The following is a 25927-nucleotide window of genomic DNA, read 5'->3' on the forward strand; positions in this document are numbered from 1 at the left end:
CACATGCCCAGGCCACAGAATGTGGCAAGGGCCTCTTGGTGAGAGCCATGCTTCAGAAGTCCAGACCTGTTTTGACTGGGGAGGCCCCTGGTTCCTGGTCACCTCATAGGACAGGAGCACCCAGAGTTCTATATGGTTATTCTATTCATCTGCATCGGGGCCCAGCAGACTGAAAAAGTCACAGCCACGCCCATCACCTGGGTTTGTTGGAGCTGATGATACTCCCTGCTTCTCCTGGCTCCAGATGTACAGGCTCAGGTGTGCCTACCTCTAGCCCTTCCATGAAAGGCCAATTAACACTTGTTCTTCCAGACTGAGCATCTGTCTCCTTCTTAACCCTCAGGCCTGGAAAGAGACTGTCTTTCCTGCAGACCATAGGACACTTTAGCCTCTTCAGCCTCCCTCCCTTTTGTTCAAGGTAGCCATCACATTTCTTTCCCAAGACAATGCTCGCACTTCCTTTTTCCCCATTTCAGGTAGATGGGGACTTGGTACAGAGGGTAGTGGTCCTCTTCATTTCCTCCTGGTGGGGGTTCCTATCCCTGGCTCACCCCAATCCTGACCCTCCCCAGGCTGTGCTCCTCTCACTGGACCCTTGCTCCTCTATTTCAGCGGAGCTTGAGAAACAGAAGGGTGTTGTGCGGCCCAGCATGTCCCAGTGCTCCAGCCTCAAAAAGGAGTCTGGTACTGGGACACTGAACCGAGCCTGCCTCGACGACAGCTACGCCAGCAGCGAGGGCCTCAAGCGCAGTGCCCTCAGCAGCTCCCTGAGGGACCTCTCAGAAGCTGGTAAGAGCTGAGCATAGGTGGTCGGGCATGCATTATGTGCCAGGATGGTACTACAGTGTGGCTGGCAGTGGAGGACTTGGACAGACACTGCTGGGTTTCCCATGACCATCCCCAAATCAGAACAGCATGTGACCAGGCAGAGGGGTTGGCACAAGAAAGCAAGAGAAAACAGGACTAAATTTTTAAGGCAGAACAGCAAGGAAGTTACCCCATTCTCCCTTTCTTCTTCTAGGAGTTTTATTTATTTTATTTATTTTCTGAAAATGGCTCTTACAAGAGTGAGCCAGACTCGCTGGTGGATGTGTTCTGTGCACTCTGGCCATGCCCTGGGCTTTAGGCTGATGAATGAAGTGGAGTAAAACTTTCTAAGCTGTGTCTGAAACCCCCTCTCCCACTGTCCCTGGTCTTGCTTTCTTCCCAGTGGTCTCTCTTCTGGGCCTCTGTCCAGCCAGAAGCAGCAGCTACAGGAGTCCCTGGGAGTCAGGGGAAAGCACTGGTGGAAACTGAATTTTGTTCTTTGATTTTGTGTGTGTTTAATTTGCTGCCTGCCTCTTAACCCCCAAGCAAGCAGCACCCAGCTTTCCTGGGGCACAGATGGGAGAGAAGTTGTACTTGGATATCAGGAGCAGGGGGCTTCTCCTGGCAGCCGTCACATGGTATGGCTGTCGTGGCAGGGGGCACGTGAAGCAGGGAGGTATGGGTGCAGAGCCAGCTAGTTGCCTGTGAGTGCTGCTCCCGCCTTCTTTTCCTGCTGCGCTGTCAGACAAGCTGTGAAGTCAGGGCTGCATTTTGGCAGTCTCCTCAGCCCCCACTAGTCATGTCAGCTTCTCCTGGGAGGAGGCTCAGGGTTTGCAGTGGAGTGGGGGTGGCAGGTCATTGCACAGAGGGCACAGGGCTGTGCCTAGCACTCTAGGCTCCTGGGACCCTGAGCTCTGCCTGCCCTGACGCCCCAGGTAACCTTGTCCCAGGAGCCCCTACTTTGTTGGAAAAGACCTTCTCAGGATGAGATCAGTGTCCTCTTCTATAGGGGCCCAGCAGCCCCTCCCTTCCTAGAGGCTTGCCTACCTCACCCTGCCTCAGGCATTGCCAAATGGCCAGCTCAAGGCCCCCTAAGAGAGCCTGCTCATGACCCCCTCTGGTGCCTGTCTAGCCAGCAGCTGCCTCCCTTTGTTTGGCTTATTTATTTCCCAGAAATGTTTTCTTTTTTCTTTTTCTTTTTTGAGTTGGACTTTTCCTTTGCTTTTGTCTTGTCATTTTCCCCCCCTCCATAGTGAAAGTCAGAAATCCATTGCCAGCATGAGGGTTTATCCAGGGCTTCTTAACTCTAGCCCTGTTGGCATTTTATGTCTGGTAATTTCTTGCTGTGGGGACAGTTCTGTGCAAGAGGTCCAGCTGCATCCCTGGCTTCACCTCCCAGTAATGACAATTGGTAATGTCTCCAGAAATTGCCAGGTGTCCTCTGGGATGCAAAATCACCGTTGGCTGAGAATCACCGGTGATTTCCCAGCAACACATATCTGGACTACCGTGGGCATCTGCAGATTTGGGGCCTGGGGCCTGTGTTTGAGTTTGTGCAGTGGAGCAGGCTCCGGCTTCTCTGTTCCCTGGAGGCCTTCTCAGGTAGCAGTGGCTCTGCTGGAACTGAGGCTCTCAGCATGTACCCGCTCTGCTGAAGCTTGGAGCTTAGGAGTCAGAGTCCCTCAACAGGCACACGGCCATGTGAAGGAAGGAGTTCCAAGATTTGGCCGACTTCCATTTGTTGTTATTATTGCCGCTATCATTTAGGGATTCTGAGCTGAGAAGGGCTCTAGGATTGTGTCCTCTCAGGAATGAAGCTACAATGAAACAAGTTCCCAGGAAAGAAAGGCCCCCTGATCTCATGAAGGTTAGAGGATGAGGTAGGTGGGTCCTGGCAGTCACCAAGGCCCCAGACTAGGGACAGGCCACCTGTGACTTCCAGTGAGGGAGACAGGCCAGTGTCAGCAGCCTTCCAGAAGACTCTGGGCTTGGCAGTCGGAGACGTGGTGTTATATGCTCTTGACTAGGAGGTGCAAAGCTCTCCAGAGTTCGTGTCACTCCCACTCATCATGGCCTGCACCAAGATGACCTTGTCAAGAAGGGGCAAGGCCCTGGTCAGCCTGTTTTCTCAGGAAAGCCAGCGCTCATTGATTGGCAAGTCATCACTCCCAGAGAAGCTGCCCAATCCTGCACTCACACTTCTGTCCAGGAGACAACTCCTAGCAATGTGGCCTCAGCCCTTCATGAACCTTGAGGACCCAAGAGGCAGTCAAGCTTTGATGCCATGACTGGCAGCAGAAGCCTCCAGGAGCCCCAGCATTTTGAATGGTAGAGGAAGGGCCTGGGCTCCAGTCCCAGCTCCTGCTGAGCTGCAAAGCCTCAGTCCATGTCCCTCCACTTGGTCTTCCTTCGGTTCGGCCATTTGTGTCAGTGGCACCAGAGCCCTGCTGGCCTATGATCGAGGACTGGCGAGGACCTGGATGCAGTGTGACTGAGCCTCCGCCCTGCCCCAGGTTAGCCAAGTCATGGTCAACACTGTCTGTAGGCTGTGGGGGCCTTCTGCTCTCCCAGCCTAACTGCTCCACACCAGCCCCGGGGATGGGGGACCTGCCTGCACCCATCGCCGCTCCAGGCGCAGAGCTGAGACCTCCTGCATCCTGTCTGGGAAGACTCAGGAGCTCTTGGGGCCCCAAGACAGGCCCTCCACACACAAACGACCTGTGGCAGCCTTCCCTGGGACAGGGCCGTACTCAGGGCTGCCCTCGGGATGGCCACCCAAACAGCCCCGTAGAGGACACTCAGCACATTGATTTCAGACTCACACTGATAAGATCTTCTCTCCCCTCTTCCTGCTGCTCATTAGCTATCAGGCCATGGCCAAGTTACAGTGCTGGGCTTCAGTTTCCCCAGCTGCAAGGTGGGGACTAGCACTTCTCTCAAGGATCTCTGTGAGAGCCAGCACGTGCCAGTGTGTAGAACGCAGCCTGGCCACGTGTGTGGATGTGGTCATTGAGGAAGTGTACCTGCGTGACTTCTAGCATTGCCAAGGGCCACAGGGCAGCCTCTGGGTAGAGAGCCCTGCCTGCATTCTGGCCTGACTATACCAGGCAGAGGAAGGCTCTGAAGAGCCATGCTGGGAGCCCCTTCCAGACATGGTTTCTGATCAAGCAGGGACGGGGCTCACTTGAAGCTGGTTCAGGATCCAGAGAAAAGGGGAAGATGACCTGGAAACAGCACAGAGCATGGGGCAGTGTGGTTGCGTGGGTGTGAGCCACTGCTCTGGCATGCTTTGCCTTGGTTCATAGATAGTGTGTGTGCATGTGTGCACACACCTGGACCCGGGTGTGCAGCGGGCAGAGTCTGTGAGTGGGAGCTTTGGGACAAGTGCAGAGCTCCTGTAGGGACACCCACATCTCATACTGGTCTGAGAAGTGGAAAAGATGGCTTCTGAGAAACTTAACATTCCTCAAAGACATCTAAGTTAAAGCTCTCCTGAGTCTTGGCACCATGCTGGGCAGGAGGAGGGCCTTGAGAAGGTCACTCCTCACTCCAGCTGGAAGATGAGGAAATGTGACCTCATCTTATTTCTGTCTGGGATTAAGAGTTTTCCCTGGTCCTCAGGAACTGGTGGAAAACACTTTTGCTTCATTCACTGTGTGGCCCTGTCTGGAGTGGGCTCTGAGACCTTCTCATATGTGCAAAAGTCCATCAAGGCCTTCTGTGGACTTCAGGCTGGGGTATCAGCAGGCAAGGCAAAGGCATCTTCCCTGAGCCTGCTGCTCACTGCCTAGGAGTGAGGTCTTACTTGGGGCACGGCCCACCATGCTCAGGTGCTGCCCTGAGGCCCAAAGGACCCACAAGCACCCTCTCCACAGAGGTGTGGGCCACAAAGAGGTACATGGCAATACCATCTTTCAGGCTCCTGGGCCTGACCTGGAATGCAGCATGGCCCATCTCGATCTCCACTACCATCTGCATTCCCAGAGACCTGATGGAGGCTGGACCCCTAAGCTTGGGCAGCATTGTTTCCGCTGGCCTGGATGTTCTGCTGGAACCCATAGAAGAAGTTCTCTGGAGGGACCGTGGAGGCCAGGATGGGCACTGGGCATCCAGCACCAAGAGGAAAACTCAGCCTTCCTCTAATATGGCTAACATATGTTGAGTGCCCACATGTGCCATGCTCTGGGAACATAAAAAGGCATTGGCAGTGAGAGCTGAGAGAATGCTCGTGACATCCTGCGGGGTGTCCATAGAGGGGAGCAGGACTCCAGGCCCCTCCCAGCAGCCCCTGACTCATCCTCCTGTCTCTGGCCAGGACCCTGCACAAACCAAACACTCAGCCCCAGAGGCACCGGGAGAAAAAGGATGGGAAGTTTCTTTTAACTATGACTCCCACCCAGCCTGGAGGGTGAGATGTATATGTATGTGCAAATACATAGCATACATATATGAAATTCACTAAAAATCAGGCTGGTGCAGGACCACATTTTGTTTTTAGTCATTGCAGAAGCTTCCTTCACCCTGTTCCCTGTCAGCAGTTGGCTGAGGCCAACTTGAGCATGGGACTTTGGGCCCTACCTGTGAACCCAGCTCAGCTCCCCCAGAGGCCCTCTCTATAGAGAGCCAGTCCAGGAGAAGGAGCTGGTTGAAAACTTATTTTTTATGTTTTCTAATCCTGTGTTTTTTTAAATAACTATCTACTGTCCTGCAACCAGCTTCCCCACTGAGCCCCTTCTCCTACCCTCACACCCAGCAGGTGGGCCCCATACCTGAGCCTGGTGGTGGTGGCAGCACAGTGCCCTGGCCTGTGTCTGAGTCTAACCTCTGGTATTGCATGTTCTGGGCAGGGAAGCGAGGGCGTCGCAGCAGTGCGGGATCGCTAGAGAGCAATGTGGAAGTAAGTAGGAAGCACCTACGTTCAGCTGGCTGTTGTGTGTTGCCTCCCTGATCCTTGGTTTATACCTGTTGTCTTTTTATTTTTATTTTTTGCGCTTTCATTACTGCACAGAGGCACAGACACCCCTTCCCCCTGCCTGCTTCAGCCCAGTGCATGCCAGCTTCCCCTCTGCTAGAATCTCACCGCTTGTTTGGGCTGGAGTGGGGGTGGGGAAGGCTGGTTCTGGATTGTGTGTTTTAGTTCCCACTTCACCCCTGTGCCCTGTGGCCCCAGCATGGTTCATTAACATCCCTGGCTCCTGGGCACCCCCACCCCGCCCACCAGCACTGCTCCTAGGCCAGAAGCAGCAGCTGCTGAGCACCAGGCAACTTCCCCATCAGCCTGACTTCCATGCTCCGAAGTCCCCATTGCATTCTTTCTGGAGTTTCAGTTGCTGTGTGTCTGCAGATAGGGCACGATGGAATTGCTTAACTAGCTCGGGGGATGAGGAAAACCATAAGACAACAAAACTGTGGATTTCATGAGATTTCATTCATCCTCCAGCCATCTCTGTATTACTGTTCACATCTTAACCTCAGCTTGCAGATATTTTTGTTTCTTTCTCCTTCTTTGGTTTGCAGTAGTTAGCTGCAGTGAAATGCCTAGGCAGTCCCCATGCCCAGGACAAGGGTTCCCGAGCCTCTCCTCTCCCTTCACCGCTTTCCCAGAAACCTGGGGTCCCACACAGGCAGAGCAAATGCCCTCAGACCCTTGGGAGGAACCAGGAAAGCTGAGGCTGCGATTTCAGCAGGAACAGGGTTCCTCTTCATGCACACTAGCCTGCCCCACTCCCCTTAGCACACACTGCTCACAGACACCCCAAACAAAAAATCGGAAAGCTCAGGGTGCTTGTCAGAAGAGAGCCCAAACGTGTGCTGCTGCTGCTGCTGCTGCTAGGACTAGAAAGGAGGGCCCTCCTCTCCCGCCCCAGCCCCCCCCCCCCCATCCTCCCTGGAACATCCCTTCTCAGGGTCCCGCCATCCCTGCCCCTGCTGACTTGCCTCAGTAGTGTGAGAAGTCCAGCCTCTGCCAGCCCCACCCTCTGCGGCAGTGAGTTGAACTAAAGATTATCAGTCAGTGGGTGAACTTTTTACATTAAAAAAAAAAATCATTCTGACATAAGTGCTTTAAGATCTTTTAATTTTGATTTCTATGAATTTCCTTTTTAGGGGTCCATCATTAGCAGTCCTCACATGCGCCGGAGAGCTACATCAACACGCGAGTGTCCATCTCGCCCACACCAGACTATGCCTAATTCATCCTCCCTCCTGGGCTCCTTATTTGGGAGTAAGAGAGGGAAGCCCCCTCCTCAGGCTCACCCACCTTCAGCCCCTCCCCAGCCACCCCTACACCCTTTAGGCCTGCCCCACCTGCAACACTCCATGGTGGGCCATCACCAGGGGCCTGCAGAGGGCCCTCCGCAGGTCCCGACGCATGGCCACCATACCCAGTACTGCCACGTGCAGCAGAACCCACCCCCCTACCACCACCACCACCACTACCACCCCCCCCAGCACATCCAGCATGCACACCAGTACCACCACAGCCCCCATGGGGGGCACTTGCCCTATGGGACCCACACGCACAGCCACCCACCACTGCCCTTGGCCCATGCCAGCCATCCGGGCCATGCAGCACACCACCACGGGCATTCCCCCGCCCCACCACCTCCCCCCAGCAACAAGGCCAAACCCAGTGGCATCAGCACAATTGTGTAGACAGCTTGGGCCAGGGTCCCAGACTCCCCAGAACAAGTGCACACCACAAGAAGCATGGCTGGGGCAGCCAGCCTCAGACCAGACCCAGGGCACTTCTGTTTCCATCCTCCCATCTCCCCACAGCCCAGACTGAACCCTTGAGCACATGGGCTTGTGTTATAGGGAGCAATGCTCCTGATTTAATTTAGCATTGGTGTCCTGGGCTCCATCCACCTCAACCTAAGGGGTGGGCCGCTGGCACTAACAGCCTTGAAACAGTACCTCCAGCCTAGGAGATGTTGCCCCCCCTCTTCTCCAGCTGCAGTCCTCAGCTCTCTCCTCCCTAATTGTACACAAATATGAAAAGCCTAGAAAAAGAGGAAACAAGATACACAAAAAAAAAAAACAGAGACAGAACAAATCAGAAAACCCAAAACTTGCTGCATTATTGCTCTTTCATTGACAATGGGCAAAATTAAGTAGACCTGATATGGTTGATGAAAATACGTAAGTAAACTTTATATAATATAAATATATATAAATAGATAAATATATATATACATACTGTATAGGTAGTATTTGTGTGTGAAAGGCAAACATTTCAGTCCACAAAAATTAGCAATATAGACTTTACAAGGAGCTTCACATACCTGATAGAAAGACAGTACCTTAGATGAATGTGAGAGTAGACCAAAAACCTAAATGCTAGGAACAAACTCAGATACTTCCATATTTTCATAAAAAGCAGAGAAGTCCCTCTAGGACTATCTATTCATTACTTATTCAGTCATTACTAACTGTGCCAAGTAACATAGCATCTAACTATTTAAAAAGTCTAATATCGCTTTATATAAATCCTTATTTTATTAACAGAATACTATCATAAGTAATCAGTATTATAACTGCTCTGTTATTTCAGGTAAGCAAATAGATAAAATGCAGTAAACTACAGAGCAACTCAGGATGGCTAGTTAAGAACTGGCTGTCTTAGAGTATTGGTTACACACATTCATGACACTTGAATAGCTGTGATAACTGTGAATTTCCATGACCCATGGTTCTTTTATATGCACATGATTTGATGCACACTCATTCAGAGTCCTCTGAGAGGGGCATCATACACTGCAGACGTATCATCTCCAACATGAAAAAGACCAGCTCTCATCCTTGCCTCCCTCAGCGCCATAACTTCCTCATCCTGTTTCCAACTGCAGCAGGAGCCTCTTTCAAACCTGCAGGCTGATGTTAGCATTTAGCTCCCCAGGGCGGTGTGTGTGTTCCTGTTTTATTTTCTGAGTGGTGGCCGTGATCATTGTAACTTCATGTAGCCATGTGCTAGCATAACCCCTGTGTCATCACCGTGGCCCCTCTGATCCTAGCTGACAAGTGCCCAGCCCTCACTGGTGAAGCCCTCGTTGCCTTGTCATGGTCCAGTTAGCTGCCAGGGCATCACATGACTCCCAGCTGTGCTCTTGTTGCTTCCGTCTTGTGACACCATCTGCTCCCCTGGGGCCTGGGCGCTGCACACGTCCGGTTCTATGCCTGAGTCACATGGGCCGTACTTTGTAGTTTCAGCCTTTCGCGACACTGCAGCCACCAGTGCTGTGTTCCTAAGCCGTGGGACCGAGGACTGCCCACGGCACCTGCCCAGGCGGAGACCCCTTTCAGAAAGGGCGAAGCTGACAGGACTGTGGGCTGTGGAGCTCCGTGCTCCGGGGAAGGTGTGGCGAGCTGTGGCCAGACGGCAGACGACAGAGGGAGCCCCCCCTAGCCAGCTGGCTGGGCATCTGTCCATTTTCCTCCTTTGCCATGTCATTGAGGCCATCATACCAGCAAATCTGCAAACTGAGCACTTTGTTAATCTCCACAGAGAGCAAATACAGCAATCTAGAGTTATGCCTTTTAAAAAAGGAAGTGAGACTTTACCCTGCCCACCTTTACCTTCCCATTGGTACAACTTTTCTGTCTTGGACATCTGCTCAGAGAGGAGTAAAAAGCACAGGTGTGCCTGATCTGTTCCAGGCCCAGCTGGTGGGAGGCTCCCCAGCCCATTGACTCCTGAATTCTTTTTCTTTCAAAGCCAGGCTCCCAAGGCATTCTCTATTGTGCAGTTTAAAGGATGTTGTTCTGACAAGGGAAAGTCAAATTGTACTGTGTCATCAGTGTTGATTGTATGAAGCCACATTTATATATTGTATATTCACAAAATATATCAGTGTTACTGTTGACAAATAGTTGAGGTAAAATGATAACATTAAATATGCTGGCTTTTTTTTTTGTTTGTTTTTTAAATCTCTGTACCAATGGTAGAGCTCAACTGTAAATTCTATGTTGTTCCAGAAAAGATACAGGCTGTTAGTATAAGGTTGCTCTTTCTGAAGGGGCAATAACCAGGGAAAACAAAACAAAAAGAATCAACAGTACATTCATTGATGGGGCCAGAGAGAGGGGCTATCTCTCCATTGCATCCTCCGTGCTCCAAGAGCCATTCAGAACTCACCTCCAAACTGTTATCGACATGCCCTGAAGCTTTGTCAGGCGCCACACACAGGGCTAGGTCTGGTGAAATAGGACTTCCTGAACAAACGCAGTTTCCCCCTCTGGTTCCAACTTTATTCGGGGTATTGGGTTCAGAACTGTGAAGTGTGATTATTCTCCATGTTTGATTTGTAAACCTGTTCTGGTGGCGTTCCCAGAAGCACACTGTTCCATCGAAGAGGCTGGAGACAGCTGCCCAGATCTTGTCTGGGCAGCAAAAGCTTAAGATAAACATGTTCCCCATGTTGCTTTCACAGGGCTGTGCTCTCTGGATCCCAGCCTGTAGGGACCTGTTGTTCACAGGGGCCTTGTCCCCTTAGGAGGCTGAGTGCCACCACATTGCTTGTGCCATCTGGTTTGTCAATATACTCGGGACATCTTCTCAAGTCACGCAAATTATTTCAATGACATAATTTCTGACAGGAGCAGGAGACCTTAGAGAAAACATCTGGTAGTATCATAAAAATCTTTTCTGGGACAACAGTTAAATCATATATTTGTACTTTTTTTAAGTTTATTAATGAATTGTACAACACTGTAAAAATAAAGTTCATCCTAATATGATGTGCACATCTTGTTAACAATGTCTCCAGTCTCCATGGAGCGAGACTTCCCACCCTGCGCTGCATGCAGCAGAGGCCTCTACTTCATCTTTAAAATGACCTAGAAAGACAGCGGACACTTACACATGACCCTAGGTATTGACTCAGCATTCCATATGAAGCTGTGTCTACAGGTTAAGCATGCATCTTACAGTTTTGTTGTAAAAATACCATCACCCTTCCTGTCTGAAATGAGTAACTTTGTACATATTTTAAATAACAATAATCAAAGAAACATTGCACAGTGAATCAGTGTGAAGTGGGGGTGGTGAAAAGGGATAAGCAGGAAGAGCCTGTACCTCATGTGCATGTATGTTGGTGTTGGTGTTGCTGTTCTGTCTGCGGTCTTGCTGAGGCCGCATGCAATATCTGTCTCCTCTTGAGAACTGTCATTCACCTTCAAGTTGTTTCAAATTACTAGAATCAGGTCTTGAGTAAAGACTGTTCAAAGACTTTAAGGAATGCCTTGCTCACAAGAAGCCTGATGCCCACTCTGTAACTTTGGGGAGGAAAGGAGTGCTTTGTTTTAATATGCATTTGTTTGTGAGTAGTAACAGACTCTATTGATGTAAAACCATAGCTGTGATCATGTGGAGAAATCAAATAAATTCTTTAAAATTCTCGGACTCTCACTTTTTCTGAAAAGTCCAGGTATTTCCCTTTTGGCCCAGAGAGATGTCCAGTTGACAGGTATGCCCATCTTTGTCGTGACTGCAGGCACTGGGTCTCCTGGACTTTAATTTGAGAATGTTTTAGATAAAGGTGCATATCCCAACTTCAACTTCAATAAAATATGTCAAAGGTAATTATAACTTCTAGCAACTTTCAAATTTTAGTGCTTTTATTAGATTAGACAGAGGAGGTGGCCCATATGAAGAGCTGAGATGGGCCGGAAATGGCTTATGGAGGGAAAAACTCTAATGGTCCAGTTCCCAAATGCTTGAAGAGAGTTTATTTAATTAGGTCAAAGTTGTCTGTTTTTCCAAATTAACGTGATGTGCAGAATCCCGGAAGGTGCATTCTGATTCTACTGGAAAAGTTCTGTGAGAACATGACTGACTTGTGCTGCTGCTTCTTCCTTGGAACCAAATCCAGTTCCAGAGAATATTGCTTTAAAGTTTCACTGCATGTCATAAAATGAAGTAAAACTGACAGATCGAATTTGTGGAAAACAAAAAGGTTTAGTGACCAAAATTAACCATAGCTTACCCCTCATTAAGAAGTGAATTTTGCCAGGACCGGTTTGGCTCAGTGGATAGAGCGTTGGCCTGCAGACTGAAAGGTCCCAGGTTCGATTCCGGTTGAGGGCATGTAACTTGGTTGCGGGCACATCCCCAGTAGGGGGTGTGCAAGAGGCAGCTGATCGATGATTCTCTCTCATCGATGTTTCTAACTCTATCCCTCTCTCTTTCTCTCTGTGAAAAATCAATAAAATATATATATATTTTTTTAAAGTGAATTTCGATCCAAAGATATTCTCAGAAAATCATTCATTTTCCAGGCCATTCAAGGGTTCTTCAACAGAGTAAAGCTGGTTACTAAAGTTCCCTAAAACACTTAGCTCTACTTCAGCATTTGGGTTTATGACATTTTGAACTGCACACCAACTTGTGCTTGTCTGCTCCACCAGTGTGTGCGCTCCTTTGGGGCACAGAGTGCACTTGACCCACTTCTCTGTGTCCAGTGACCAGCACAGGACTGGTCTTGTCAAAATGCATCTGAAAGTGATGGTTGGCTCTGGGAAGCAGAGTAACAGCAAACCACTGGTTAATCTTAGTGTGTGTAAATCATCATCAAAATTTTATGGAAAGTAGTTTGTTCAGTGCTTTGCTACCCTTGGCATTGAGGAGTCTCAGTGGGACACATGATGCTGTCAAACTTCTACAAACATGGTTCCTGCTCACTGTTTCCTTCCCCCACTCACAACACATTTTTAGCCCTCATTTTACTTGACCTCACAGCAGCTTTTGAGATCATTCAAGTTTGTTCCTGCAACTGTATTTCCTTATCACCTCTGTTCCCACACTCTGGTCTTCCTCTTTAGGGTGTCTTCACTGTCTCCTTTGTAGAGCTGGTAAGTGTTGGTTTGAGGATAAGTCCAAGCTCTCTTCCTTTCTTTACTTTTTTCTAGGCCATTTCATGCAGATCCACAGTTTCAATCTAGCTTCCAAATGTGAATCTGTAGCCCAGACCTCCACTTTGAGCACCCATGTTCCCTTTCTTTCTCTCCATGACCAAATTGATGATCACACACAGACACACACAAAGTGCTGTGTTCCCTACTTTGACAAATGGTATCACCACTGAGTTGCATAAAAGAGAACTTGGGGATTGTCCTTGACAACTGTCCTTTCTTCAACTCCAAATCCATCTATCACGAAGCCCTTTTGATTTCCTTCTTCTACATGTTCTTGAATCCATTTCTTCACCTCTGTCACTGCTTCAGGCCATCACCTGTCTCTCACCTGGATGAGCGCTCCCTAACTGGCCTCCTGCACCATTGTGGTCCCTCGAACCCATTTTCCACGAAGCACCAGAGGAATCTCCAAGGTGCCACCTGTGTAAAGCCATGTCAGAGGCTTCCTATTGCCCCTATGATTGAAAAAACAAAATCCTTAACATGGCCTTCATGAGGCCTGCATGGGTGGCTCTGCATGGACTGGCTCTCCTTCACTTTCCCTTGCTCTCCAGCCACACAAGGTTCCCAGACAAGCTGAGTTTTCTCCTGCCACTGGGCCTGTACAAGTGTGCCCTCTTGCATCTGTGTTCAGTTAACTCCATCATTCAAGTCTTAGCTTGGCCATTATCCCCTCTGGAATGTGTTACCTGTAATTATATATTCAGAGTGTGACAATTTTGTTACAGTAAATGTCACAAAGTCAGGACAACTGCTGTAACCTCAACATGTGGCACAAAGTAGGACTTTCATAAATGCCTGTTGAATGAGTATATGAAGACCACCGAGCCCCAAAAGGAAATTCAGTGCTGAAATGCACGATGGCATTTGGATGTTCAAAATGAGATCCAAGAACTAGAAAAGCAATGTGGACCAGAGTGCTGGGAAGAAATTGGATCCTAATGACATTTCTTCCTAGGTCAAGGAATAGTTTGGGTAATGGTCGGAGGGTTTTAATCATTATGTTTTATCTTTCATCAAATGTGTTTTAACATTTAGACCATTTGGAATGACTAGATTTATAAAAAGCAAGGGGGAAAATCATCCATAACCCCACCAACCCTAAAACAGTTATATTTAAATATTTGGTCTATTTTCATTCCATCTTTTCTTCACACAAATTTCTGTTACTTAGTTCAGATATTCTGTGTGTGTCCCAAAATGTAAGTATTATTTTTTGCTCCTCATAAAAAGAAAGAATTTTCACAAAAACATGTAGGAAATACTGAATTAAAGTCAAACTAGTTTTTAAAAATATATATATTTTATTGACTTTCCACAGAGAGGGAGAGAGATAGAAAGCTAGGAACATCGATGAGAGAGAGACATTGACCAGCAGCCTCCTGCACACCACCACCGGGGATGTGCCCAAACTAAGGCACATGTCCTCGACCAGAATTGAACCCGGGACCTTTCAGTCCGCAGGCCGATGCTGTATCCACTGAGCCAAACCAGTTTCGGCTAAACTAGTTTGTTTTTGTTTTTGTTTTTAATGATGTTTTTATTGATATTAGAGAGAGAAGAAGGGAGAGGGAGAGAGAAATGGGCTTCTTCCTGCATGCCCCTTACAGGGGACTGAGCCTGGAACCTCAGGCATGTGCCCTGACCAGAAACTAGTGATTTCTTGGTTTCTGGATCAGTGCTCAACCACTGGGCCACACCGGCCAAGCTAAACTAGTTTCTTTACTGCAGGACTTCTCAGAGCCTTTTAAAAAGATGATGTGTATTGTGAATCTCGGAAAGATGGTCTGTTTTCCAAACTACTTAGCTTTGGAATGCTGTTGAATTCTATAGCATACAGTTTAGTAAAAGTTTATATGTGTAAATTTTTATTTTTTTCCTTGGTGTATTCTGCTGTTATGAAAGACTCAGTAGTTTCTAACATTTGCCTAATGGCCCATCAAATGGACATGCTATAATGTACTGGCCATTCAGATAGTGTTCTTTTGGTGAGCAAAGAACAGGAAATAATAGAGTTACTGAGTGTATTTGGTGATTCTGATGAGTGGGATTTAAGGAGATGAACACCACTGAATCTAACCTTAGTGCTGAGTTCTCGGGGTACACATTGACTCTATTTTGGCAGTTCTGGGAAGCCATGGAGATGCCTCTCTGTACAATGTGTTCAATTCAGCAATCACTTTCCAAGGGAACCTAGCTCACCTTCATCACAGAGTGGACTTGTCATAAAGACTTATTGGTTGGTCTACGAAGGCTACTTACCCCTATTTCTTTTTTTATAAATTTATTATTTATTTATTTATGTTAATCCTCACCTTTCTATTGATTTGTAGGGAGAATGGAAGAGAGAGGGAAAGACAGAAAGAAACATTGATATGAGAGAAACACATTGATTGGTTGCCTCCTGCCCAAGCCCAGACCAGGGCCCGGGCCAAGAGGAGACTGCAACTAAGGTAAGGATCTTTAACTGGAATTGAACCTGGCACCTTTTGGTTTCCAGGCTGACGCTCTATCTAATAAGCCAAAACAGTTAGGGGCCCTATCTCTAATATGTAGCTTCATGACTTTTAAGACAATTTTAGGTAATCTTTCCTTTCCTTTCCATTCTAGCTGCACTCCAGCCCACCTCGCAATGTGACCAGTGTCCTATAAGAAAAAAATTCCAATTAAATCTGAATAGTAGGAACTAACGCACTTCATTCATCTCTCATGGATTAAAAAGGGAAGAAAGCATTCAAACATAAAAATACCAGAGTATTATTGATACCATCTAAATTGAATCTCTTCTCACATCCTTCAAGAGCTGTTCAGAAAAAGGACAAATAAAATTACCTATTGCTTGCCTGACTATGTGGCTCAGTGGTTGAGCATCAACACAGGAACCAAGTGGTCACTGATTCAATTCCTGGTCAGGGCACCTGCCCTTGTTGCAGGCTCAATCCCTAGTAGGGGGAGTGCAGGAGGCAGCTGACTGATGATGTTTCCCATCATTGTTTCTATCTACCCCCCCTCCCTCTCTCTAAAAATCAATAAAAAACATTTTTGTTAGAAATGTTCTCAACAATGTTGCAAGAATGAGACAAACACTCGAAACTGGATCGTCAAGGCAAATTTACTTCTGCGCAGAAGGGTGCTCCTGCCAGCTGGAAATCATGGGCAAAAGCACATGGAGTTGGAAGTTCCTTCGGGGTTTTATTTTCTGACTTGGGGTCTGCCCTGACCCTCACTCTGAACTTCAACTTGATTGGCCAGGGTTCAGAGCTCGGAGTCGCATTATTTCTCAGTTTGCTAATTGAGAGGAAGAGGAAGGTAAGGCAGAATCTAAGATGGTAGCCCCCCTGAGGACCTTAAGATCATACCAAGATTGCAGAACCCAAGATGGTGGCCCCCTGAAGAAACTGAAGGTCATATCAAAATGGTGGGTCCTAAGATGACTGCGAGCTCCTTTCTTTGACAGAAAAGATCACTGGTTCACTCTCACAATTTTTAAAATTACCTATTGCTCAGAACTAAAGTGTAACCAGGATGGAGCAAAATCTCACAAATTTTATTGAAAGATCAATGGGAAAATAAGCATCTTAGGCTGGCAGAGTTGAAATCAGATCTTATACTAGAACACAGATCTGGGGGTGGGAGGACTGCTGCATAGAAAAGGGAAGATGGCATGGTCCTAATGGTGGTAGGAGAAAGATAACATCAACTAGAGTTCATGTCTGTAAAGACAGAGACCAACCCAGAGTGGACATGTGAGGAGAGAAGTAAGACCTAGTGAATCAGAAGAAGACTTAGAAAGTTCATGGGACCAGTGACTAAAGGCACTGCTTCTGAGAAGAGGGAGGCACCTGAGAAAGCGAGGTTTCCTGGGAGGCTTGTGGGAGGGCAGGGGGGAACTCAGTAGAGGGCATGCAAGAGGCAGCCAATCAATGATTCTCTCTTATCATTGATGTTTCTATCTCTCCCTCTCTGAAATCAGTAAAAATATTAAAACAAAATAAGATGCTATCACAGAAACAGAAGACAGACATAAAAGGAATAGTGTCTTTTATTTTTATTATAAGTATTTTTAAATATATATATTTTATTGATTTTTTACAGAGAGGAAGAGAGAGATATAGAGAGCTAGAAATGTCGATGAGAGAGAAACATTGACCAGCTGCTTCTTGCACATCCCCTACTGGGGATGTCCCCGCAGCCCAGGGACATGCCCTTGACCGGAATTGAACCTGGGACCTTTCAGTCCGCAGACCGACGCTCTACCACTGAGCAAAACCAGTTTCGGCGGAATAGTGTCTTTTATTAAAGGAACTGCAGTTCACTGTGTTAATCTAAGAATTTTTGTGAGTTTATTTGAGCCAAACTGTCAACAATTATCAGGAAGCAGAATCTCAACAAATTAAGATAATGCTGTGGAGAATGGTGGCTTTCACCTATTTTTATAAATTACCATCAAAGGAGGAGACATAAGTGGGTTACATTAAATCCATTGGTGACAGATTAGGGAGGTAGGAGAAAGCAAAGTGGGGAAACTTCTGGATTGAATAAAAAGTAAAATGATACATTCATACCTCTTTTACATAAGTGGGTACAGGATAATTAACAGTCAGCTATTAACAGATAATAATAACAATAAAGGAGTTTGTGCTTGGTGCCCTGGCAGTATTTGTTGTGCCTTGAGGTGTCCGGAAAAAGGGAAGTTACAAGTTACCTTGACATTCCACAGATATTTAATTTGAAAACATCCTTTGTTGTTATTTTAGGTCTCTTGAATTTGCAAGGCTGCCACACAGGCCTTCTTTGAGTTAGGTTAGCATGTGGCCCTTTTTTGTCAACTATATAAGCAAAATGGAACATTTTTGGACTAAAAAATTAAGTAAACCACATAAGGCCTGGTCCTTCCCCGTATATCACTACTGCCAGAGGCTAAAACCATCAGCAGTTAGCATATTAATGCAAAAAATCATTGGAAGACCACTGGACTTTGATATTCAGCAGGGCTGAAATTCAGCAAAATATTGCCTTACTGTGGGCTCAATGGCTCAAGACAATTCCCTAATATTATAATCCTTTTACTGTTTACCAAACTTTACCTTTGATATGCCTGTATGCATTGCTAGAGGGCAAGATGTGCATCTAAAACTGAATAAAAAGCAGATGGGACCCAGTCTTGGGGGTGCCTCTTCAAGAAAGATGTCTCCACCTGGTTTCCACCCCCATTCCTTCTAAACTCATATTTCTTGTATAGCATTTTCATTTGTGCATTGGTCCCTCTTTCAGATCCTGAATCCCGCCATGAAGGTTGTGACACACTGCTATTGTTGGTCTCAAAAAATCTAATGCAAATAAACACAAAGTCTTCATACAAAAATACTTTAAGAAGGAAAATGAGAAAACTTTTTAGCAAATAAGAACACACATAAATGCAAACAGGATAAAAATCCAAAGCAGGGGGAAATTGTAACATAATATATCATTAATTACACATAATTAAACAACCAATAAGATATGAAAGAACACCACAGTCTACCATGGTTCTTGAATTTAATTCATTACCAGTGCTGTTTGAGAAGTGATTTGTTCGAAAACTGAATCATATTTCCCCATTAGAAATGTAAATTTAATTTGTTCCAGACCCACAAATGATTCCACCTAAACCTTTCTATGTATAGTACATGCCTAATGTACTGTTTAATCTATAAATAAAAACTTTTCTTAAATTGATCGTACCATCCCCTTACCAGCCTTAAAGAAATCACTTTCAGCACTGGGTCCAGGGATGTCTTTCAGGTCAGTATGCAGTGTTTTTGCTTGTTCATATCACTGCCTCTAAAATGCTGTCACCCAGCTAACTGCTTTTTGTTTATCCAAATCAACAATAGTTGTTTTTTTTTTTACTTCTTTAATTCCCTGTAATCATTGTTTCTTTCACACTCTTAGCAACATTAGCACTTGGTTGCATCTTTATATTTTAAAATTGTGCTAATCATTCTCTCCTTTGTATGTACTTTCTCTCCTTTCCTTGTAAGTGGCCTGAGAGAAGCTTTTTGTCATGCTGAGGTATCATCATAAAAAGGTTGTCAGGTCACAAAATCGAAGTTTTGTTCCACAACCCAGACTTTTTCCCCCTTGTGAACAAGTTGGTTAAAGAACTAAATTGTTCGAAATGGGAGATGTTTGAGAACTGAGGTTTGATTATAAAATTGGACAAATAAGACCTGGCTTGTGTGCTAAGTGGTTAGAATATTATTCTGTGGACTGAAGTGTCTTGGGTTCAATTTCCAGTCAAGGGCCTTTGTTGTGGGTTCCCTCCCTGTCCTTGGTCGAGGTGCATGCAGAAGGCAACCAGTTGATGTGGCTCTCTCCATGTCTGTTTCTCTCTCTTTCTCTCTCTCTCTCTCTCTCTCTCTCTCTCTCTCTCTCTCTCTCTCTCTCTCTCTCTCTCTCTCTCTCTCTCTCTCTCTCTCTCTCTCTCTCTCTCTCTCATCCTCCTCCCTTAACTCTCTCTGAAGAAGAAATCCTCAGGTGAGGATTAACAACAAAAAATGGGGACAAATAAGATGTGCAATGGAAGCTCACTAAACTCAAGAAAAAAAGTGAAGAAAAAGACAAAATCATCTCAGCTGTCTAATGGAGAAACGATATAACAAAGTACAGAAAGGGACATTGAGGATGGAAATAAAAGGATCCAAGAAAATAAAATGTAAGGAGGTATTAGAGGTCAGAGAGAAAGTAGAGATGTAGCAGATGAAAATAGAACATATAGCCCTAGCTGGTTTGACTCAATCGTAGGGGTGTCGAACTCAATCAGAGGAGGGGCCAAAATCTAAAATCCAGCCTAAATCGCGGGCCAAATGGTTTACTGAACAGTCATAAACTGTCATTGTGATGGAAACGCAGCGGAGTGCAGTGATGACAGCGCGGTGCGGGCCACATTGCAAGGCCTGGCGAGACGGATTTGGCCCGCGGGCCTTGTGTTTGACACATGTGCAATAGAGCATCGACCTGTGGACTGAAAGGTTTCAGATTTGATTCCAGTCAAAGGCACATGCCCAGGTTGTGGGCTTGATTCCCAGTAGGGGGCGTGCAGGAGGCAGTCAATCAATGATTATCATCATTGATATTTCTGAGTCTCTCTCCCTCTCCCTTCCTCTCTGAAATCAATAAAAAAATTTTTTTAAAAGAACATATAAGTACATGTAATAATACTATGATATAAGACTATAATTAAAGAAAATTATCTATAATAAAGAAGAGCTGATGCTCCGCTGGTGTGGCTCAGTGATTGAGCATCAGCCTATGAACCAGGAGGTCACATTTGGATTCCTGGTCAGGGCACATGCCTGGATTGTGGGCTTACTCCTCAGTCAATGGTGTGCAGGATGCAGGCTATCAATGATTCTCATCATTGATGTTTCTATCTCTCCCTCTCCTTTCTCTGAAATCAATAAAAGATATATTTTAAAAAAAAGAAAAGATGAATCTGCATCCTAAAGGTTCTAAGTTCTTGGGGGGGGAAATAACTAGCCCACAATTATCAAAACTGAGAGACATATATCCAAGTGAAATTAATTAAATTACAAGATAAATTCTCTGGTTTAAAAAAATATAGAAAAGTAGCTTTGCACAGGTTTTAAACATACAAGAATTTGTTGCATACACTTCTTATGAGTCCTTTCTATCACAGGACAAACCATTCAACCAAGACATTTGAGAAATTTTGACAAAAGGACTGATGAGCACTGGATACATAAATTATAAAGGTCTAGGACTAAAACATTGGTGGGGATAAGGATGGAAGAATACTATGCAATGTTATATGTTCAGACAAAATAGAAATAACACAAACTTATTTATTTTTGTTAATCCTCACTCAAGGGTATTTTTCTTTCCTTTTTAAAAATATATTTTTTAGTGCTTTCAGAAAAGAAGGGAGAGGGAGAGATAAGAACATCAATGATAAGAGAGAATCATTAATTGGCTGCTTCCTGCACACCTCCTACTGGGGATGGAGCCCACTACACAGGTATGTGTCCTGACTGGACATCGATCCACACTCAACCACTGAAACATGCCAACTGGACTCAAATATATTTTTCCATTGATTTTTAGAGTGGAAGGGAAGGAGGGGGATGGGTGGTGGGCAACAGAGAGATCTGGAATTGATTGGTGCCCCAACCTGGGCTGGGGATTGAACCTGCAACCCAGGGACAGGTCCTTGACCCGAATAGAACCCACCACATGTGCATGTGAGGAGGCTCTACCAATGAACAACACCAGCCGGGTAACCAACTTTATTATTATTTTTTAAATAGATTTTTTACAGAGAGGAAGAGAGAGGGATAAAGTTAGAACATCGATCAGCTGCCTCTTGCACACTCCCTACTGGGGATGTGCCACAACCAAGGTACATGCCCTTGACCACAATTGAATCCAGGACCCTTCAGTCCATGTCACCGGGCTTTCTACCACAGCCACACATGCGCACTGGCCTGCGGAAGGCGCCCAATGTATCATAAATAGCGCATGCGCACCATCTGGTGGCAGGCACAAGGAAGTGGTCATTGGGTATCGCGCATGCGCTATGGCTTGTGGAGCGAGGCGCTATGTTGTGACGTCATTGGGGCGCCGGGGCTGGAGTCCAGGACAAGCCTGCTAAGGTGTGCACTCTGGACAGCATGATGGTCTTCGGGCTCCGCGCGCGCACCTGCTGGGCTCTGCGGGCCTTCGCTGTTAGCAGGCGACCGCTGCGCTCCAGTTCGCGCACCCACGCTTTCGCCAAGGAGCTCTTCCTGGGCAGGATCGAGAAGGTAACGTACAGCCCGGCGGATGAAGCCTCCCGCTTTTTGCCCTTATGAGGAAAGACTGGGTGGGATAAAGCATTGTCCTAGTCCTTACACCAGTTTGACAAATACACCAAAGGGACGGGGCTTGCTAAGATTCCAGATTCCCGAGGTCCTCTAAGTCTTATAATTTTTCCTGGAAAAAGGAAGAGTCTTTTCCATGGTTCGAGGCCTGAGAATCTGCATTTGACACGTGTTCCAGCTAATTTTTAAAAATGTTTTAATTGATTCGGAGAGAGGAAGGTAGAGAGAGATAGAAACATCAGTGATGAGAGAGAAACATCGATCAGCTGTCTCCTGCATGCCCCACACTGGACCGTCCAAGCCTGCAAACTAGTCATGTGCCCTGACCTGTAATGGAACCAGTGACCCAAGGTGCATGGGTCATATTCATCCTTTGAGCCACACTGGCTGAGCTGTCTCTGAATCTTTTTATCTCTTCTTTGACCCAGTTGTTGTTTCGTAGTTATTGTTTAATATCTTTATGTTTGTTTTATTCAGTTGATTTCCAATTTCAAAGCATGTGGTTGGAGAATATGCCCGGAGGGCTCCCAGAGTGTGAAAGGGTACAGGCTGAGCTGAGGGATGCCCCCCCCCCCAAGTGCATGAATTTCGTGCACCAGGCCTCTAGTAATTTTATAATCTTCTAACACAGCTCATTGTGCAAGGCCCAGGTGAAACCATGAGGCTGTGAATGCAGGTGCAGTGAGTTGAGCCTCTGAATATCAGCTAAGGGGCTGGCTTTGTTCTAAGAGGCTGCAAAAGTGAGTAGAGCTAGCAATTTTTTCTTCTTTTCTTTCTAGAGTCTTGAGGGCGGGACAGTGGTCTTGAAGGCAGGAATTCCTTTAAATCAGCTTTCACTTTCGGGTTGGGCCCCACATATAATAAGCCTATTGTCATGGGGCCTAAGAGGAGAAAACAGATTTGGAAGCATGTTATTAGAGTAGGCAATGCTTTGTGGCTGATTAGATATTCAAGGGTTGGAGGGGAAAGATTGAAGATTACTTTGCTTTGAAGACCTGTCTGGAGGCACTTGGTAAGAAGTGTCATGAAGAGAGAGAGACAGGGCTTTTGGAGGCTGGAAGCTTGTGATCTGGGACGTCAGTTCTCAGCAGCTGCAAATCCAAATACTCATGTCATGCTGGCAGGAATATCTGGAGCCCAAAAAGTCAAACGACACAGCAGGATGATTTTAGATAATATATAGTGATGCCCAGTGGGGAATCCTGGGCTAGTCAGAAAAATTGACCACTCATTTGTTTGAGGCCGAGATTTGCAGCTAATTTGTTTTTCAGGTATGAGGTCAAGGCAAGAGCCAGTATCTGATACAAATAATTACAATTACTTTTAATTCCAGGACACATTATCTGGTTGGTTTGATGTCAACTAACACTAACACAGGCTGTGTGACTTATCCAAGTCACACATCTAATAAGTGGCAAAGCCAGGGCTGAATTAAGGTTGATCTGGCTCAACATCTGTGCCTCCTGCAGTGACCCTGTAACCTTGCACATTCAAAGTAACAGCTGTTATCCAGCAGAAGGGATGGAGGCTGGAGTTTGCAACTGAATAGGAACCTGACAAGATGTCAGACCTTGTAACCACACACTATGCTTTTGTCAGCTATAGCATCTTTGAACTCACAAAATACCTAATGTAAAATTTTACATTTTAGTAAAGAGCTTTCACACTAGTTATCTTCCATGATTCTCACAATGACATTAAGTAAATATTACCTGAATATTATGGGTGAGAAAATAAAAGTATGTGATGGTAGAGATTTGGTGAAGGCCACACAGTAAGCTGCAGATTGAACCCAGGGCTTTGAAATGTTAGTCCAGGGCTCTTTGTTTCATGGGGAAATCATCATGACTTGTTATTGATAAGGAAAGCAATAAAAATTAGTAGTAAAGTTGCTTGAGTTGGGGAGGAGGTTTTATCTAGGTGGTGGAGACTAACATACAATTCCTTTATCTTAAGCACCTTCTGTGTGTATTTTTTCTAATTTCTTTAATTGGTAATGTTCTGCCTACCAGATATGGGACCTAGCCAATCTGGTTCCTTCCTTAAAAATTATATATATATATATATATATATATATATATATATATATATATATATATATTGACTTTTTACAGAAGGGAGAGGGATAGAGAGTTAGAAACATCGATGAGAGAGAAACATTCATCAGCTGCCTCCTCCTGCACTGGGGATCGAGCCTGCAACCAAGGTACTTGCCCTTGACCGAAATCGAACCTGGGACCTTTCAGTCCACGGTCTGATGCTCTGTCCATTGAGCCAAACCAGTCAGGACTGTTTCCTTCCTTTTTGACTGATATTACCACTATGGAAAGTTGCTAAAATTAATTTTTACTAATTTTTATTTTTAGAAAGAGGTTTTCCCATTTCCAGAAGTTAGCCAAGATGAACTTAATGAAATCAATCACTTTGTGGGACCCATAGAAAAATTCTTCACTGAAGAGGGTATGTATGATTTTCTTTACCATTACCAATTTCCATTTTAGGGTGATACTTTGATATTTATATTTGTTATTTCCAGAGGGGAAGTTCTCTGAAGTTTCATTAATTATAGGAAAATAGTGTTTATTGACAGTATTTTATTTTAAGGATTATCCCAGTGGCTGTTTAGTTATATTTCAATGAAGGAACACTTTTAAATATTTCCAAAGTGTTGCAGACTGACACTTTTGTAAAATACCATAAAAATAAACAACTAGAAAAATAAAATGAAAATAAACAACAACCAAGGACTTATAAAATATAAGCCCATATGTGATTGGTTGAGTAGCAATGTAAAATTGTTGCAAATGTTTCTAAAAGTTTGCTCTTGATTTTGGTACTTAGCTTATTATGAATCAGGAATAGTTTGTGGACCAGCAGTAGGCTGCAGACTGCAAGTTGAGGGTACCAGTGTAGATGGCAGGATCCTTCCTTAGGGTATGGTCAGCCAACCTTGAGGAGCCCCCTGAGGATCAGTGATGCTAGATTGACAGCAGTGCTCCTCAAACTGAGGACCCCCAGAAGTTCTTATTTATGTGGCTTTTATTTAGCAATATGTGCCCTATTAGAAATTAAAACAGAAATTTAACTTAATTATTACTTTTTTTTAAAAAAATAACCAACCCCCTACATATTACATCAACAATATTTTTAATGAAAAATAATATTCCCAAACAAAAAATAGTGAAGAGTGGTATATATATATATTTTTAATCTTTTGAATATTTTACCCTGTCTTGTTCTGTTCTTAGGAGAAATGGTTTTAGTATGTAGACCATTGAGTATGGTGTTGGCTATAGATTTGTCATATAAGAGTTTTATTTTGAAGTATAATCTCTATTCCCATGTTGCTGAGAGTTTTTTATCAAAAAGGGTGCTTGAGGGAGAACCAATATGGCAGCATAGGTAAATGCCTGTACTCGCTGCTTCCCACAACCACATCAAAAGTACAACTAAAATACAGAACAACTATCATCCAGAATCCCCAGAAAGCTGGTTGAATGGAAGTACTACAGCTAGAAGAAGTAAAGAAAAAAGCACACTGAGACTGGTAGGAGGTATGGAGGCATAACGGGCTGGTCCAGCAGCCAGGTATGCCACTTTTTTAATAGGGAGGTAGATCGCCTCTTTGGAGACCACCTGGAGGAGCAAGAGGTCCCATCTCCCCACACCAGACCCCCAGACCAAGGTTCTACAACTGGAAAAAGAAGTCCCAACAGGCAGTAAAAACTACAGGTTGCAAAAACCAGTGATGATTGGGGCTGAGTAACACACAGGCTGCTGGAGATCCAGCTGCTCCTCTTAAAAGGCCAGCACTGAGAACTGAACTTACAAGCTCCCACTTGCTCTGACCTCCAATGCCAGGAGAGGCTCTGGGGGACCCAGAAACATATCAGAGAAACTGGACTGTCTGGTATCTGGACAGGAACATGGGGGCGGCTTTCTTCCAGATGGAGGTGCTTCCAGAGGTCATTTTTCCTGTGCTGGGACCTCCCCAGTGGAAAGCTAACTGGGAACCATTTCTCTTTGTTCTGCTCTGGTGATTCCCTGAGACCTTGCCCCACCGAATTTATAACTCCAACCAAGCTGTGTGCAGCAGCTTTTGCATATGAATGGCCTACCCTTTCTTAGGCTAAAAATCTGCCAAATAAGCTGCAGCTGGGACAGGGAGTCCCAAAGCTATCAATAGAAGGCCCAAGACCTGGCACCAGCACCAGTCTGCCTTGCTTCACAGTTGGACCTCATCTGGGCACTTCCAAACTCGATACAAAAAGGAGGAACCTGCATATCTCTCTGTTGTTCCTGCTGGGTGGCTTCAGGCAGTGGCTGACTCTGTACCTTTCTGGAGACCC

General features: G+C 45.6%; 2 protein-coding genes across 17 annotated transcripts in view; both read left to right on the top strand.

Annotated features, from left to right (window-relative positions):
- The window catches only part of IQSEC1 (IQ motif and Sec7 domain ArfGEF 1), a 392746-nt gene extending 380988 nt beyond the window's left edge, over window positions 1-11758 (top strand). For 8 of the 13 annotated variants that reach the window (XM_036448654.2, XM_045584158.1, XM_036448656.2 and 5 more), the window contains 3 exons: window positions 613-789; window positions 5655-5704; window positions 6913-8004. In XM_036448654.2, coding sequence (XP_036304547.2) covers window positions 613-789; window positions 5655-5704; window positions 6913-7461 — 776 coding nt within the window. In that variant the 3' untranslated portion in view covers window positions 7462-8004. Of the gene's footprint in view, window positions 1-612; window positions 790-5654; window positions 5705-6912; window positions 8005-9009; window positions 11202-11566 lie in introns of those variants that run through there. The other 5 variants (XM_045584160.1, XM_036448661.2, XM_036448653.2 and 2 more) reach the window with 4 other exon arrangements.
- A 9561-nt stretch (window positions 11759-21319) lies between these two features.
- ACAD9 (acyl-CoA dehydrogenase family member 9) overlaps window positions 21320-25927 on the top strand; it is a 63791-nt gene continuing 59183 nt past the window's right edge. For all 4 annotated transcript variants that reach the window (XM_036445538.2, XM_036445541.2, XM_036445539.2 and 1 more), the window contains exons 1-2: window positions 21320-21521; window positions 23945-24038. In XM_036445538.2, the coding sequence (XP_036301431.1) occupies window positions 21390-21521; window positions 23945-24038 (226 nt within the window). In that variant the 5' untranslated portion in view covers window positions 21320-21389. The remainder of the gene's footprint in view (window positions 21522-23944; window positions 24039-25927) is intronic.

Source organism: Pipistrellus kuhlii, unplaced genomic scaffold (assembly GCF_014108245.1).
Source record: "Pipistrellus kuhlii isolate mPipKuh1 unplaced genomic scaffold, mPipKuh1.p scaffold_m20_p_2, whole genome shotgun sequence".
NCBI classification, from domain to species: domain Eukaryota; kingdom Metazoa; phylum Chordata; class Mammalia; order Chiroptera; family Vespertilionidae; genus Pipistrellus; species Pipistrellus kuhlii.